At 38.3% G+C, this 17,473-nt stretch overlaps 1 protein-coding gene and 1 long non-coding RNA gene across 6 annotated transcripts in view; one reads left to right on the forward strand and one right to left on the reverse strand.

The window, feature by feature from the left end:
• Window positions 1-17,473, forward strand: part of bcas3 (BCAS3 microtubule associated cell migration factor) — a 272,896-nt gene that overhangs the window by 34,733 nt on the left and 220,690 nt on the right. For all 4 annotated transcript variants that reach the window (XM_048162169.1, XM_048162167.1, XM_048162170.1 and 1 more), the window contains exons 11-13: window positions 1,226-1,309; window positions 4,140-4,310; window positions 7,028-7,121. In XM_048162169.1, the coding sequence (XP_048018126.1) occupies window positions 1,226-1,309; window positions 4,140-4,310; window positions 7,028-7,121 (349 nt within the window). The remainder of the gene's footprint in view (window positions 1-1,225; window positions 1,310-4,139; window positions 4,311-7,027; window positions 7,122-17,473) is intronic.
• On the reverse strand, window positions 3,734-12,119 carry LOC125249787. 2 transcript variants are annotated; one of them, XR_007180642.1, is made up of 2 exons: window positions 11,935-12,119; window positions 3,734-4,293 (listed from the first exon to the last, which is right to left on the reverse strand). It is a non-coding gene; the product is annotated as an uncharacterized LOC125249787 (long non-coding RNA). The 2 variants fall into 2 exon arrangements; XR_007180641.1 differs by lacking the exon at window positions 11,935-12,119 and adding an exon at window positions 5,011-7,020.

A 17,473-nucleotide genomic window follows, 5' to 3' on the forward strand; every position in this document is an offset into this window, starting at 1 on the left:
AACTCATCCATTTGTGATCCGATCGACCAAAACGCATCTTAATACCAGGTGTAAACAGGGCCTATGTCATTTATTTCCCTCTATTAAAGCACATACATGATAAAAAGAAACCATTTACAAAGCTTTTAATCATCTTGCTACTAAAACTAAAAGCGCAGTGAGTTAAATGATGTTTGTGCTTTCACTTTGAGGAGTGCCAACTTAGTGCGTATGTGCTTCAGATGATAAATGCAATCAATCACAGTTCTAATCGCAAAGTGTCAAAATGACTATTCCCAAACTTTAAAGGGTTAGTTAATTGTCTTCATTTACTCACCCTCATGTCGTTATCACGTTGCACACGCGCATACATTAGAATGTCCACGTTTACTACAACAAACTTTTAACAACTACGCTTTTTTGTTTTATTTTATTTTATTAGTAATATCTTCCGTTGTGCTTCATCCATATGTTTTTTAACACAAGAACATGCCCTGTTTGAACTCCCAGCACCTCCTGATCGGAGTCAGTCTAATAATTCAGGCCTTCCTTCAGATTGATTTGTTGCTGAAAATGTGTTGCTTTGCACAGCCCTAAATCAAACTACAGTTGTCTTATTGCACTTAATTCAACTTACCTAAGAAAGTACTGGTTTATATAAGGTAAATACATGTGTTAAGTTTAGGTTCAGGGTGAGTACCTAGTTATTACACAATTACTATAATAAGTACATAGTATGTTCATGGGGAACAGGACTGTATAATAAAGTGCTACCAATGTTTTTATTTCTTACGAATTGAACATATCATTATAAAGACAATGTGTGTCATATCGATAGGAGCTAACAATATAATATGACATATTGTTATTAAGTAGACCCTTGATTCACCGCCATTTATGTAATGGGTGCGGTTTGTTTGCCTTAGAGAAGCCAGTTGCTGCCTAATAATGGACAGATGGGACAGTGTGTCTGGGCAAAGGTAATGAGTTTCTGGCCAATGGCAGCTGAAGTGTTGAATAGGTCTGGGACAGGGACCCTAGAGGGAGTGCGCTGTAGAATAGGGCTGAAGAACTGTTTGTTGTCCTAATGGCATCCTCCTCCTCCTCCTCCTCTTACTCACCGTGCCCGCCTGCAGACGTCCTGGCGCGGGCTGTGACAGGCCTCTGTGGGTTAATGAGTGCTGGGGAGCTGAAAGGTTCTGGATGATAATGTGACTCTGTTCTGTCTCTGTTTGTGTGTGTGTAGCTGATCCGGTGTCATCAGTCCCGTGGTGGGGCCTGTGGAGATAATGCCCAGTCCTACACTGCCACTGTCATCAGTGCTGCTAAAGTGAGTTCACCCTTTTTTTTACCACTGCCATGACTGCCACAGTCTTCAACACGCGTTATAGTGGCCTCAAAAAGTATTTGCACGCTTAAGGTACAAATAAAAATCAGATAGATGGATAGAACTATAGATGGATGAACTTTGAAAGTTTTTTTAATATTAAAAAATAGATATACTGCTCAAAATAAATGCACTAAGAACTTTCTGTTTGTCAACGTTAATGGATAATTGAGGGTAAAAAAAGTAAAAGTTGTGTTGTCTAGAGAAAAGCATTGTTTGTTTGCAGATGCCACATGGTTTGATATTTTTTATCTAGTTCAGTGAAGTCAATGCCTTTTGAGTGTGGCTTTAGTATCCAAATATTTTTTGGGGTCAACACTGACACTCTTTTGTCCTCTCATTGACCAACAGATACTTTTGCTGCAATTTATGCTCAGATTATTTCAGTTGTGTCTTACTGAGAGACTTCTTTTTCTTATGAGCATTATTTTGTTTTGTAAGATTAAAGCCAGCCATTCTTTGGTAAAATCTGACATTTATAACTGTTGGTGGACAGTTGGCATGTTGTGCTGAGGATCCCCACTGCTTATAAAAATCATTCAACATGGTGATGAAATGAGCCGTTTATTTTAGCATTTACTCTGTCCAAACTTTTTAATGTTTATTTAAAACTGTAGATCTTAAAGAATATATCAGTGTTACATTTCCAGAAATGATTGATCGAGTGATCTTTAAATCTTGCAAGTTTTGTCACATTAATTAATGATAAGCTTCTTTCAAATCAAACCATACAGCTTAAATCTCTGTTAAGTGCGGCACTTGCTCTTGTGTTTTTTGCAATTATTTGTGTATTTTTATCCATGCTTTTCTTCCTGTTTGCTCTGCTCTAAATGAATCTCATAATGTGTGCTGTTCCACTCACTTTGTTCACCATATAGCATCCCAGAGCGTTCTCGACATAGTCCTCAGTGATTCAGAGACCCACTAGAGTTCATTTAGTGGTGGTGCCCGAACCTTGGTGCTTAACCTTTCATATGGTTCCAGTCTCCTCTCCTGGTTGCTTAATTGATTTATTAAGCCCACATCTGTATTCCCCGGCTGCCGGCCTGATCACTGCCTAACGAGCGCTAACGGCTTACGTGAGAGAAGTGCCATTAGCCTTAATGGCGGTATACATCAAAAGGAGCACAGCAAAGGTTAGCGGGGAGGAAAACAAGGTTAAAAAAGCCTTGATACGCAGACAGGCCGTCTGCAGACGGGGCTGTGATTTATAACCATCTCCTCCACTCTGACACACAGTCCCTGTGCTGAGTGGCTCTGAGTGCGGCCGTCTGGGGGCCAGGGGGCCATCTCCCATCAATCCTGTAACACAATCACAAAAGGAGGGGGAGGGCGCCTTTTGCAAAATTGAATTCTTGCAAGGCACGGATTGTGTAAATGAGCGCGATGTGACCAAAAGAGAGATGTCATTGTGCCAGCCACAAGTCTGCGTGAGCGGGGTGCCCCAGGGCTCTGTTTTCAGACCTCTGCCGTTGTGAACTGTGTTTGGGGTAAGTGGATAGCACAGCTTAAGTAGGGTCTCCTCTAGTTCTCACTTAATGGAGTGAGAGTTGCTGTATGTATGTGTCTGTCTGCCAAGGCCCCGGAGAGCTTAATCAGGCATTCAGGCCAAGCGGCAGCGTCAATACCTCGTGGCGCCTCTGTTTGTTGGGCCCTTTGGAGAATGCTCTGACAAGCCCACTAACTGACTGTGTGTAAATTGCTTTGCCCATCAATTATTAAGAGAAGCGTTTGCCTCCTAATTGATCAACACTAATGTGTTTTCTAATCACTGCAGTTAGAGTTTTTAGTGCTAATCCAAACAGTCCCCATTGATCAGGGCTGGCAAGGGGAGGGGGCAGCCGGCTGGTGGCAGACACTGCACCGACTGCTGTGCCAGAACTCGGACATCTCTTCTCAGCTCATATCTATGAGTACACACTCACACAAACGCTAACCGTTAGCCTACACGGCTAACTCACACACCTGTCTGTTGACATTGCCTCAAACATGCAAACATGTTTTTTAGGTCATTGCTCAACAAAATCTCTGTATGTGGGAACATTGTTTGCGGTATTGATTTGAGTGTTGCAATAGAACTTATGGTTGGCTTGCACAAATGTTGCTGAATAAAATGTTTTTGTCTTTTAACCCTTTGCATGAATTATTGAATCATAAAACAAAAAATACATTTATTTTTTACTTCAAAACAAGCATAAAATTATTCCACATTTTTTCAAAATTATGATTTTAAAAGATCTATTCATACAATAAATGTCAGTAGAAAATATTCCCAAGGTACTGACCACTTTCATCAAATATTTTGAATTTATTCATGAGTTTATATTTATTAAATAAAAACACAATGACATATAAAGAGGGTAGTCATTTACAATTATAAGTAATTATCAAAAGTTTTGGTTTGGCTGTAACATCATCCCCCAAATTGATAACTATGGTTAAAGATCAGAACATATCAAAGGTGAAATCCAAACAAATTACAGTGTTCCTAAATAAGTGATGCACCAAAAAAAAAAAGTTTTTGGATGGCTGAAACTATTGACCAAAACACTTACATTTAAACAGCACTTAATGCTAATTAGCATTTCAAAAAAATATTTGCCTGATATATACATTTTTTTTTTTTGGCCAAATTTAATTGTTTTTGGGTTCAGTTCTTGGATAAATGACATAGCTTTCTTTTATATTGTTAAAAAAAAAAAGTATTGCTATCATAAATCACTACAGCATTTTTATTTCTATTTGTAATGTTGTGTCTCTGTCTTCCTGTCAGACGTTGAAGACGGGCCTGACCATGGTGGGTAAGGTTGTGACCCAACTTGCTGGTACGCTGCCATCAGGGGTGCCTGACGAGGAGGGCACTGCCCACAGTGGCACCCGCCGCAGCCCTCACCAACCTGGCGTGGTCACCATCATAGACACACACACTGTGGGAGAAGGACAGGTAAGAAATGCTCACTTATACAGCATAACAAAGACTATAGAATAACACAAGACGCGTCACTCCTATTGTTTTGAATTGGAGAAAGTGCAACGCGCAATATGGCGGAATAAGTCCTGCCTTCTAAATAAGAGCCAATCACCGATTGGTAAAGTCAATGCAGCGGCCATTAGAAGCTCCAGTTTCTATAGAAACAGTCAGACGCGCACCTCCGAAATGAGGCACAAGAGTTGTGCGTTTAGGACTGCGCATTAGCTTGATCCAGCCTGAAAAATACGTTTTTTTTTTTTGCCATGATTCGAGCGTTTAGAAACAAAATTTATGAGACAGTTGTTGTCAGATTTCATTGGTGATTTCAAATATGAAATTTAACCGAAAGCTCGGCAAACAGCTTTGGAGAATTTGATGTTTCCCCATTCAAAGAGATAGGAGCTGCACTTGGATGCCCGAGTAGCGTTTCAAATATGGCCGCCGAGCGAAATGACTTGTCTTAAAGGGACTTTGAGCATAATCAGTACGGTTTGGCCAAGGATGGAGGTCTGATGAGATTTAGCACTGTTTATGGTACTTTCTTCACCCATGTGACCTTGATCCTCAAGAACCCGGATTCATTCCTCTTTTCTCCGAGATAAATAATCCATTAATCCCATTCATAACTCATTCAGTATTAGAGCTTCTTGTGGCCCAAGGGGTTTGTCATCACCTTGTCATAAGAGCACATGCTCCACTGTTCGTTCACAGACTCCGTGCCAGGCCGCAGTCTCCTGATCTCATGATTTAACCACTTCCTGTGGCTCTTTCCCCCTTGGCTGGCACAACCGTAGCCTTTTAGCATGAGATCACAGGCAGGTCATTGCAGGAGCATTACAGAAAAGATCTACCATCCTTTTTCTTTTCCACCAAGGCCTGAATGTGTGTTAAAAGAGGACTTGTAGGTGTGTGACACATGATCACTTTAATAGAGCAGTCGGTGTAAAGGCTAGCTATAATATTTGCAGTTCTCCTGTTCAAGGATTTTTACTTGGAGAGAGGTTAAGTTGGAACAGGTTTTGCTATCCTATTGATTCTGACCCATGTAAATATATCCTCCCATTTAGTGGGCTGTTAAAAATATGATAGTTTAACCTTCGAGAGTCTAGCGTGACCTGATAAACACGTTACTCTCATTTAAAGGTGTGATTTTATTCTGCTTGTTTATAAACCTACATCACGCTGATTTGCCAGAGTCAACACTTTCTAAGAGAGGTTTCCTGCATTTACATCGCAACTCACACTAAAGCCAAAAAGCTGCGCTCCTCCCACAGCGGACTGGTTATGTTTTCGTGTTCACACGAAACAGATTTGCGGAATTTACTGTCAATGCCATTCTCCCGTGACTCCAGCAGTGGTCTTGGCATTTTCTCTTCTCGTTTTCCCATCTCCCCCACTCCCAGTCTCAGGGGACACGCCCCTACCCCCTCATCTTCATCATCCACTCTCAGCTTTGTATTTCCTGCAAGTTTATTTACTCTTCGGATCTATCCACACACAAATACTTTACCGAAGCAATATTATTTTCCTGTACAGAACAACATTGTCTTTTTTGCCCCCAATAAAAGCGATCTGGTTTGTGTCACGGGGGCATTTTTTGCAGTCTGAAATAAATGTCTGGGTTTTAGAGCATAGCTGTTTTCTGTTTGGACTGGATCCTATTAAAAGCTGCCTTGCTCCTTAATGCAACACTCCGCTAGATTTATCACTCTTCTCTCCGGCTGTCTCATGTCTGGGCTTAGTTATAATCTCTTTCATGAGCAAACTTAACAGAGGACCACTGACCAGAGAATAGCCCCTTATGAGCAACACACTCTACTTTTTCTTTCTTGCTTTCAAGGTTGATAGGCTATTTGAAAATATTGGAATTCCTATTGAATTTTAAATCTCTGCACAATGTTGTGTTTTGTATTGTTTTTCATTAATTATATATTTGGTTTATTGAGTAAATAAAGAAAAGTTGAACATTCTTTCTCTATCGTTTTTTTCTTTTCTTGTAGTAATGCACATAAAGGGATGAATTACGGATTCACATTACGGTTCTTTTTAACTGGGAGCTATTAATCTCTTTTGGGTATCAAGACACTATAGAGTTTCCTCCTGCTGTGTTTGTTTTAACTCCTTCAACATGTCACTTTTTCTTCCTGTCTGATACAGTACTGTTGCGCTGTGGGCTTTGGCAGAATATGCACATTGATCACAGTGGTCATGTGGGTTAGTCTTACTTTCTTTGAAGCCGTGTTCATAAAACACACCAACATATTTGTGGACATCTTTTAAAAATTTAGTCAAATTTATTTGAATTCCATAATGAAACTATTTTGCCTACCATACGTCATTTAAAGCTAAAATCTTCCAGTGTGGATTAAAGCAGACACAAGGATAATTGTTAAGCACCCGCAAGAGGGCAACATGTTTAGGGTTGAATGACATGATGGGGAATGGATGATGATCACAAAAATAGACGTGGAAACATTTTTAAACGCACTTTGTTTTAAACAAAATGCCAAAACACATCTTTGTTAAACTGATTAAATCTTAGGTAACTGTGAAGATCAGATTGCACAGGCATTGTAGAGCCAACGACCAGCTATGTGTCTAAAACACTGAGACGTGAGGTAAACGAGAAGTCAGACTGTGTTTATGTGGCTTCATCAACTTACTGTAGCTTTATTGTGTGTATGTTTCAGGTTCTTGTTAGTGAGGATTCTGATGGAGAAGGAGTGATTGCGCATTTTCCAGCACATGATAAGCCTATATCCTGTATGGCGTTTAACCCGAGTGGTAAGTGAACACCTCATTTTGATGCCTCACTGAGTCCTACCAAAGCACAAAACTCCAGGAACTTGGGTGGCAGGCATTTACATGGTCTTAAAGGGGACATGTTGTGGATGTTCCTTGCTCTTTTGAATGAAAACAGTTTTATATAGAATGCAGAAGCATTCTGTTCACTACACAAAGTTCCCTCCCTAGTCAACCCAGATCATTTAGACCAAGCTGCTCTGATAACCGACTTGGTACAGCACTGGTACATGGAGGTTAGCCAATCATAACTAGGGTTGGGAATCGTAAGAAATTTTTCGGTTCCGGTTCCGCCTAACAGTTCCATTAAAATTATTAAAAAATAGTGGTAAGGGATAGGGTTGGGTATCGTTTGAATTGTAACAATTCTGATTCTGCTTATTCATTCGGATTCTTATCGATTCTTGTTATTCTTATTCTCCTTCACATTTTTAAAAAATGAGCAGTCGCAACAAATAAATACAATAAATAGTGTTTTAAGATTTTCAGGTATTCGGGTTCAGAAACTAATCAAACGTAAAATAACACTGCTTTTTATAAAGAAAATTTACATTACAAATATAGTTACAAAAGTTATTCAGTTATTCAGAATGATTTTTCTCTTTGTCTTTTGTTGTTTATGTTTGATTCGTATTATTATAGAGACTGCAGCAGGAATGTTAGGCTGCTGTCACTTTAAGAGCTGCATGGATCTATTCAAGCACGAGACGACTTGCGCACGATTTTCTGTGCTACACACACATCCAAAGTGCGCTCACATAAAAAGTGATTTTAAACCATTCAAGCGCGAGACAACTCGCGCAAGTCTTTTGTGCTTGAATGGTTTTAATTACATTAAAGGTGTCCTAGAATTAAAAATTGAATTTTCCTCGGCATAGTTAAATAACAAGAGTTCAGTACATGGAAATGACATACAGTGAGTCTTAAACTCCATTGTTTCCTCCTTCTTATATAAATCTCATTTGTTTAAAAGACCTCCGAAGAACAGGCGAATCTCAACATAACACAGACTGTTACGTAACAGTCGGGGTGTACGCCCCCAATATTTGCATATGCCAGCCATGATCGAGGCATTACACAAGGGCAGCCAGTATTAATGTCTGGATGTGCACAGCTGAATCATCAGACTAGGTAAGCAAGCAAAGACAACAGCGAAAAATGGCAGATGGAGCAATAATAACTGACATGATCCGTGATATCATGATATTTTTAGTAATATTTGTAAATTGTCTTTCTAAATGTTTCGTTAGCATGTTGCTAATGTACTGTTAAATGTGGTTAAAGTTACCATAATTTCTTACTGTATTCACGGAGACAAGAGCCGTCACTATTTTCATTTTTAAACACTTGCAGACTGTATAATTCATAAACACAACTTCATTCTTTATAAATCTCTCCAACAGTGTAGCATTAGCCGTTAGCCACAGAGCATAACTCATTCAGAATCAAATGTAAACATCAAAATAAACACTGTACTTACGCGATTAGACATGCTGCATGACGAACACTTCGTAAATATCCATTTTGAGGATTATATTAGCTGTGTGAACTTTGTTTATGCTGTTCAAGGCAAGCGCGAGCTCCGTGGGTGGGGAGCGTGAGCATTTAAAGGGGCCTGCAGCATGAATCGGTGCATAGTTAATGATGCCCCAAAATAGGCAGTTAAGAAAATTCATAAAAAACAATCTATGGGGTATTTTGAGCTGAAACTTCACAGACACATTCAGGGGACACCTTAGACTTAGATTACATCTTGTAAAAAAAACGTTCGATGGCACCTTTAAAATGCACACACAGGAACTGATAAGCAGAATCGAAATGCATGTTTCTTATCGAATCATCGGTTCTTGGAAATTTGGAACCGGTTCTAAAATGGAACCGGTTCTCAATACCCATTCCTAATCATAACAGTGTGTTAATTCATTTAGAAGCTGCCTGTGTAAACGGATAGTTCACCCAGAAAATACGATTTTTTACGTTGTTCCAAACCTGTACGTTTTCTTGCTTACATGGAACACAACTGAATGTTCTAAATAGAAATGCTGACACTACTGTTTTCTATATAATAGAAGTGGATTGGACTGTATATATTTCAAGTATATATGTATTGTATATATTTCAAGTCTTCTAAAGTTATACAAATTGGGGTATACAAATAAACATTGTACAAATGAAATTTTGGGGTGAAGTATTCATTGAATTCTGAGGGTGGACAATGCAGGAAGGCTTGTCAAATATTATAAAGGGACTTCAAGGGGGGAAAATAGAATGATACAAACCTGCAGAACATGGTCCATTTGAGAAGGAGATGGCGGTGTTAGTCATGTCACCTTTTTGCATGTAACCTCATCTTGTTCCCTAAACGTTACTGTCTGCTTAGCCCTTGAGATCATGTGAGATCTGTTGTTCTATAAAACAGCCTTTGTGTGTCTTCTGGAGAAACTGCCCTCTAGCACATCAGTCACTGTCATTTTCCCCTCCTTTTCCTCTCTATCCATCCTTATCTTTCTTCCCTCTTGTCTCTCTTTAACACGTAGTGGAATATTTAGTTCTCATTGATCTTGTTCATGTCTGTCTCTCCTGAAGTGTATTGAGGTAACAAAGCCTTCGGCCTCTTTTGGATGTGATACACTAAGCACTGAAAAACCCGTCATCTCAAAGATGAGAAGAGCTGTAATGTCTTCACTCTATTCAGAAGGCGTAGGACAGTTTCATAATTCTTAGAACATTTAGTCAGCCACATCAAAACATGCTTTAGTCATTATGAGGGCTGTCATTCATTACTTGTTGCATTTATCACCTTGATTTTTTTTTTTTTATTTACATTCAGGATTTTAGAATTACTTTTTATTTTTGAGGAATGTCTCTTCTCCTTGAGTACTTATTACTTGATGTGTCTGGAGCACTAAGCTATGGCTCCAACCATTCTTTGGGTTTTATGAAAAAATACAGTAACACTAAAGCTGGAATGTCCTCAACCTGACCTTGAACGAGCATCTTGGCTCATTTTGATAGGCAGTTATCTGATCACTTTTTAATTTTACATATAGTTATGTTTGTTTCTCCGGATATCCAGTCAAGTCACAATGGCTCATTGTGAGGCGTGTGTTGCAGATTGAAGGCCCTTCTAATAAGAAGGTGCTGAAAGCTACTGATAGCCATTGCCCTAAGTGAAATCCTTCACATATCTGTTCTTACTAACAAACACTGGGAGACTCCATTGAGGATGAGTCATGGTGTACATAAGTATACACCTCTGGGTTCAGATGTTTTGTGCATCGTGTTACTGAAAAATTATAAGGAAATGTTGCATATCTTAGTAGATCAAAACATTCCTGATGGATGTTCTGCCTCAACCGCAAAATATTGAACTGATGCCAAGCCATGCCATAAAACTCGGGCCTGTGAGCCGCGATTGAGCTTGGGAGTGGTGATATTATAAAGAGGATTTATGCAAAGAGTAGTTTAGAGCAAATACATATAACTTAATAATTTTTGATTGATTCATTAATTCATTTTTAAAAAAATAAAATAAATACACAGTGTTGACGTTCACTTTGTTTTACATTTTAATTGCATTTTATTTTTATTTTATTTATATTTTATTATAATTATAGTGCTGTACTGTTATTGTCATTGTCTCTTTTGTTTCAATTTTTTTATTTTTTATTATTCATTAGAAAAAAAGGGCCAAAATGGCTAGACACTAATCTTTTAATTGTGTTAACTACATATTATTGGTCAGAAGATTAGCACAATGTAAGCAAATGCAAATGCAAATGCAAAAAAAGGCAACTGCTGTCTCAGGAAAACATCAAAGACAGAATGAAGATTTTTGGCAGAATATGGGAAGTTGTGTGTGGAGTGATGAATCACACAATAAAACACGAGTTACATGGTGATGCGCCAGAGCAGAGCCTTTTCAAAATCTGTTGAGAAATATAATAATAAATGCATCTCTACCACAATGAAGCATGGTGTCATTGTTGGGGAGTCTATTTAACTGTTGGTATTGGTGAGCTACTTCACTGAAAAGTCTTTTAATGCTTTGGAGTCCAGGAGAATATTGCAGAATGACTTTATTCCTACATTTGAAAAGTTATCTAAAGAGGAATGATCAGATGTTATTTTTCAACAAGTCCATCAGGCTCATATTTTGGCCTGGTCAGAGTCCAGATTTGAACCCTATAGTGAATATTTGGTCTTAAATTAAACTCAAACTAACTAGGAGACATTTTTCAACTACTCATGAACTGTTTGAAGCCATTAACATTGAATGGAACAACAATGACTCTTCTTCCTGTAAAAAGCTGTCTGCAAGTTTACCCACACAGCTTAAACATTTAAAGAAAAAAATGGGAAGGCTATTCCATGCTAAGTTGCTTTATCTACAGTATTTGTGCAATTTTTGCTAATTTCCTGAACAGAAATTTGTGATTAAAATGGTTAAGACCATTAAAGACCACTAAATATTTTGCCATATTTTTGACTTGACCAATTCTTTTTGCCCAGGAGCGTAAAAAATTTATCTAAAAATGTATCTAAGGAGTAAGTTCTGAGCAATATTTTTTTTCTTTGGGTAAAACAAACAGGCTTTGTTTGCTTTTAGTAATTGTAGTTTTTTGTGCTAATCTATAAAATACATACGTTCTTTATTCTCACTTTGGAAGCCCCATGTTCTTATCCTTGGTTTTTCAACATTATTAAACTATTGCATTCTTTTGCTTTTGTTTCTCCTCTAAGATGAGGAAAGAAAATGCAGTGAATTAGACAGTTCTAATTAGATTGTACTGACCTGGCTTTGGACATAACATGTTTGTCTCTAGGTGGCGCTATTGGTTAACCTGTAGACCTCAGAGTAGTAAGCCACCTTTTTCCCCATTAGTATGTGTAGAGCAGAAGGTGTAGGTGAAGTCAGTGTCCCACCACCACAACTGCACTGGGACTCTCAGCCCAGAAGTCATTTTATCTTTATGAGTCAGTTAGAGAAAAAGCTAGGGATCGCAGCGCAAAGCAAACATACAGTCAACTATCAAGGCCTGCTCAGGGACATTACTTCTACAAATAGTAATGCAAATGTGTGTTTTTCTTAGATCATCCAAAAATTGAAGGTCTCAGTAAAAACAAATTTGACGACATAACTGTCATATTGATCGGAAATGCTACAGAGAGTCAGAAGAGAATTATGTGCTTGAAAAGGACGGTGTGAAAGCAAGTGTGAAAGATGTATTATATGAGTCAAATTTTTCAGCAAAAGTGTGTTTGTGAATTTATAGCTTTCAGAGAGTTACGTTGTATTTAATCAATAAATATTTCTCTAAACAAAATATACTTCCTTCTGACACATAAAACATGTTATAGCTATATAAAATGTTCTTGAAAGAAGCCTCTCATGATCACCCAGGCTAAAATTTTAAGTTGTAATTCATTCCTGTGATGGCAAAGCTGAATTTTCAGCATCATTACTCCAGTCTTCAGTGTCACATGATTTGGTGCTCAAGAAACATTTCTTATTATTAGCACAACTGTTTTCAACATTGCTGCTTAATATTTTTGTGGAAACAATGATTTTCAGGTTTCTCTGAGGAATATAAAGTTCAAAAAGAACATTTATTTGAAATGAATGTCTTTCCTTTCACTTTTGATAAATTTAATGCATCCTTGCTGATTAAAAGTATTAATTTCTTTTAAAATAAAATCTTACAGACCCCAGTCTTTTGAACGGTTGTGTGTGTGTGTGTGTGTGTGTGTGTGTGTGTGTGTGTGTGTGTGTATATATATATATATATATATATATATATATATATATATATATATATGTATGTGTGTGTATTTAATTGGGTCTGTGAAATTATTGAAAGTACAAATCCAACCAAGCTAACTTGAATCACAACTTTTGGTTCGCTCTATCTCATGTGGAGGGTTAATGTAATGTTTTTAGTTACTCTTTCACTGAAGATTGTCCCAGCCCTGGTTCCTCGAGTGCTGAGCCCCAGCATGGCCCTTTATCAGGCGTCCTCTGCCCTCATGTGGAGAGTGCTCTGGGGCGACTTGTTTTAGATAACAGCGGGGTGCTGTGAACTTCAAACAGTTTAACCTTTACCTGTCAGCTTTATTCAGAAATAATGGGATGTGTCTGTTATCACCTCATTTGCTCGGGCATAAATCGAAAGGGCTATAATAATTGTTTTGAGTTATGAAATTGTTTGGCACCAGGAAGGCTGGAAGAAATCCCCGTAGTCCTTGATACAGAAAAGAGTCTCCAGATATGCTGACTAACAAGGTCAGGCTGAGCATTCCCTGTGACCGGTGTTCACATCCATGCTGTAATTTACGTTCCTGACATCATTAACACATGATCAAAAACAGCTCTTTGAGATTTGCAAGAAATGCCCTCTCAGCATTGTGAAGGAGCGTGAACGGCGGCTTGATTTTTAAGTGAGAAGTATAGCCTCGTCTGCCTAGCCTGGCTTGTCCAAAATTAACTATGTTAAAGCCACTGGAAAGTGTCACTCTGGCCTCAGGGCCGACCGCAGCTCCATCCGGACGGTTTTGATTTCAGAGAGTGAAAAGGCCGACTTGAAAAGAAACAATGTGGTGTCTTGACATTGACTGGAACGTGTAAACCTCCACCAAAAAAAAAAAAAATCAAGAGAGGAAATCCAGCTCAACAGTGTGTGTTGGACGAAAAACAAAAGGGCGAGGGTAGAAAATGGCGGCCAGTTGGGTAGCTGGCGCTTGTTCTGTGGTGTTGGAGCTTCTATTCATAGGCACATAATTAAAGGATGCTGCTTCGAACAGCGGCGCGCGGGACTCACTTTAGCCAGAGTATCTGTTTTTCGCTCCTTGTCCTCTCCTGCTCCCTCCTCTCCTCTTTGAGGATGTTTCAACAAAGTTTAAGTGACGCTAAACTGGTCTTAATCGATAACAGAGTAAGCGATTGGTGTAAGGGCACGGTCGCGTGCAGTGCGAGGGTGGACAGGTCTCACGGCCCATGAGACTCACTGTAATTCCACTCAATCACGAAACTGATAAGCATCAAGGAATCTGCTCTTGCGAGGCAGCTTAGTTTAGCCCAGTTCATTCTGGCAAGTGTTTGCTTGCGGGCTCTTAAAGGGAAAGGGTGATCTGAAGAGCCTGTTTGTCTGTTGCGGATGTGGCCTTTCTAGCACCCACTCCCATGAGTCACTCACAGACACCCACCTGGAGTTCATGTTGTTTAGAGAAGAAAATGTAAAGAAAAGCCAAGTTTGATAAATTACCAAACTTATACTTTGAAAAAAAAAAAAAAAAAAAAGGTTATGATGTAAAAAAGAAATATTTAAAAGAAAAAGAAATTCTGTTTTTAACTATTAAATCAAATGAGATATAAAAAGATGTAAAATATGTTCTTGCCTCTTTTTGGAACATTATTTATGGAAGCTTGTTTCTGCCATGAAATAAAAAATAAAAAGGTAATTGGGACTTTTTCTGAATTGTGAGTTATAAAGTCAGAATTACATGAAAAAAGTCAGAATTGTGTGATATTTTTTGTTAACAATTGTTTATTGGGTCTTCCCCCCACATCCAAAGGCAAAGAAACCAAAGAACACAACCATACAAATCCAGAACCCACCCCCAGTAGACCTCAAGGAAGCAGACATACAATACAAAAACAGAAGGATGACAAAATGAATAAATTAATTAAATAAAAATGGAAAAAATCAGGTTTACATTGATGTTAAAAAAGTTGAGACAATATCAAAAGCAGCATGCCATAAATTCAGTCTTAAAATTGGATCCATGCATATGAGAAGTTGAGAGTTCCATTGAAATAATGTCCAACAAAGACACTGTCCACGCTCGTTTGTGTGAGGAGGATTCCAACAGTTGACTAACATTTTTTTGCCGCTGTGAGAGCGGCTAACAGTAAACATCTTTGTTGAGTGGATAATGCAAGGTCCCCAAAATCATTAAAAAAAAAAGGCGTGGAGGATATTAAGTCAGAATTGCGAGTTATAAACTCAGAATTGCGTGATATGAAATCAGACCTGCGAGTTATAAAGTCAGAATTGCGTGATATGAAGTCAGACTTGCGAGTTATAAAATCAGAATTGTGAGATATAAACTCGCAGTTGCGTGTTATAATGTCCAGTTGTGAGGGAAAAAAAAGTTTTATCTCAATTCTGACTTTATAACATGCAATTGCAAGTTATACTCACAATTGTGAGAAAAAAGTCAGAATTGCGAGTTTATATCACACAAATCTGACTTTATAACTCGCAATTGTGAGTTTAAATCTCACAGTTCTGAATAAAGAAGTCAGAATTGTGAGATTCAAACTCTCAATTTTGAGAAAAAAAAGTCAGAGAAGCAGGTGGCAGAAACCAGCTTCCATAATTATCAGATTATTTTTTAAGATTTTTTTTTTGTGGAGTCTGCCAGCTTTATTGCTGCAAAAGTAATAAAATGTAACCCCATTCTTGGACCTCACTGTACCTTTTGAGGTACAACTTGCTTGGATGGCTTGGGGAACATTGCAAGACTCTTCATTTGACAGTCAGTGTTTCTACATTTGATGTTTGCATGCAAGATAAAAACATTGACTTTTTTCCCCCTAAGTCAGCGACATCCTGTGTTTTTCCTTCAGGTTATAATCAGCCATATCTTCACACAGAAGGAGCAATTAAGTATGAATCTGAACTCCTCTGCTTCATTGAAAAAGCTTGTTTGTTGGGTTTAAAAACTATCATTTGGTAAGATTCACACATGAATCTCTCTCGCTCTCTGTGCGTGTGTGTTTGTGTGTGTGTGTGTTTTTTTTTTTAATGGGGCTGTGACTGTGTATCACATTCCATTTTGCGCCGTGCCTGAGCACAGTGGGACAGTCAGCAGGGATTAAGGGCCCAGGCTGAGACGTCACCTTTAATGCACATTGCAAGCGAAGAGCAGGACATTAGTGGAATTTGCCTGGAGCATGAGCTCTATTTTATAATGGCATTATGAAATCTGATGATGTGCCTATAGATTTTTTTCAGTGTTCTTTTTTGTTAATCTTTGAAATACATTTCCACATCACCCCCCCCCCCCCCCATAGATAGGAATTCTGCACAATAGCTGTTAAAATCCCTGGCCGCTCCTCTGTTTGTGCTCTAATACTTTAAGAAGATTTTATTTTTTATTTTATTTTATTTTATTTTATTTTTTATTTTATTTTATTATTTTAAAGTGAAATAATGAAAAGAAATGAAATGAAGAGCTGACATTTTAGCCAAAGATGAACCAGAAAGTTAACCACAAGATTTACTTAAATTACTTCAAATGTGTATGATTTTCTGTTGTAGAAAAACAACAGCAACAACAAAAACATATACAACAAACAAAGATATTATCCAGACATATTAACTGTCAAATAAGAAAAGCTAAAAGTTGTCTCTTAGCTGTTTTAATGCTGTTTCCAAAAGGTGGTAAAAATCGTGTCTTGGGACATCTGTACCTCAGTTTGTAGTTGTAAAACCTTGGTCAGGCGCTTTGGTTTCAAGGCTTCAATGGAAACATCCTCCCTGATCTCCCCCCTTTCATTTCTCTTGACCTGAGCAGAGTTACTTCTCTTCTTCACCTCCACTTTCTAGTTTGTTTTTGTAGGAATGATTGCATGTGTGGACCACGTTTTCGCTGACAGCTTTATGCTTTTATGCTCAGAGGCTTTTTAGCAGTTGTATTAGTTAGTTTGGCTTTAGTCTCCAAAAGCTTCACCAGATTCCCAAGGAACATCCGACGTTAGTTTTCCAAACACCTCAGCTGCAATGAATGATCCATTGTCCTGAGAAAATCTTAAGGTCATCCCTCAAATTAAGGGCATTAACATTGAAGCGCAGCATAAAGAATCGTGGAATCGTATTTGCTGTGGTAAATGTTTCAGAGGATTAATTAGCTAACAGAACCCTTTAAAATAAAAGAGAGCACTGAAATGGAAAGAGATTATAGCGACTGTCTGTTTCCTGAGAAAGGATTACTCTTTTTCCATACTCCTCCTTTCTGCAGTCAGACTCTTATCTAGAGATTGCGGTTTAGCTCATTTATTTGGGGCTTTTAAAAATCACAAAAAGGCCTGTTTTAGGCTGACTAAGCTTTTCAAGGAGACTGTGCTTCTCTACCACTGAGCATAAAATAGATTTGTACTGCTGTCAAGCATCAGCTGCATTTTGTGGCCGTAGACAGATCCACAACAAGAACCTAAGAGAGTGATTTCAGGCCTGCATAAATTGTTACCTAAAGACTGAGAGATAAAAGGCAGTGTTCACAATTGGCACACACAAAGTGCCTCACACATTTTTTTTTTTTTTTTGTACATA

Source organism: Megalobrama amblycephala, linkage group LG16 (genome assembly GCF_018812025.1).
Source record: "Megalobrama amblycephala isolate DHTTF-2021 linkage group LG16, ASM1881202v1, whole genome shotgun sequence".
Taxonomy (NCBI): domain Eukaryota; kingdom Metazoa; phylum Chordata; class Actinopteri; order Cypriniformes; family Xenocyprididae; genus Megalobrama; species Megalobrama amblycephala.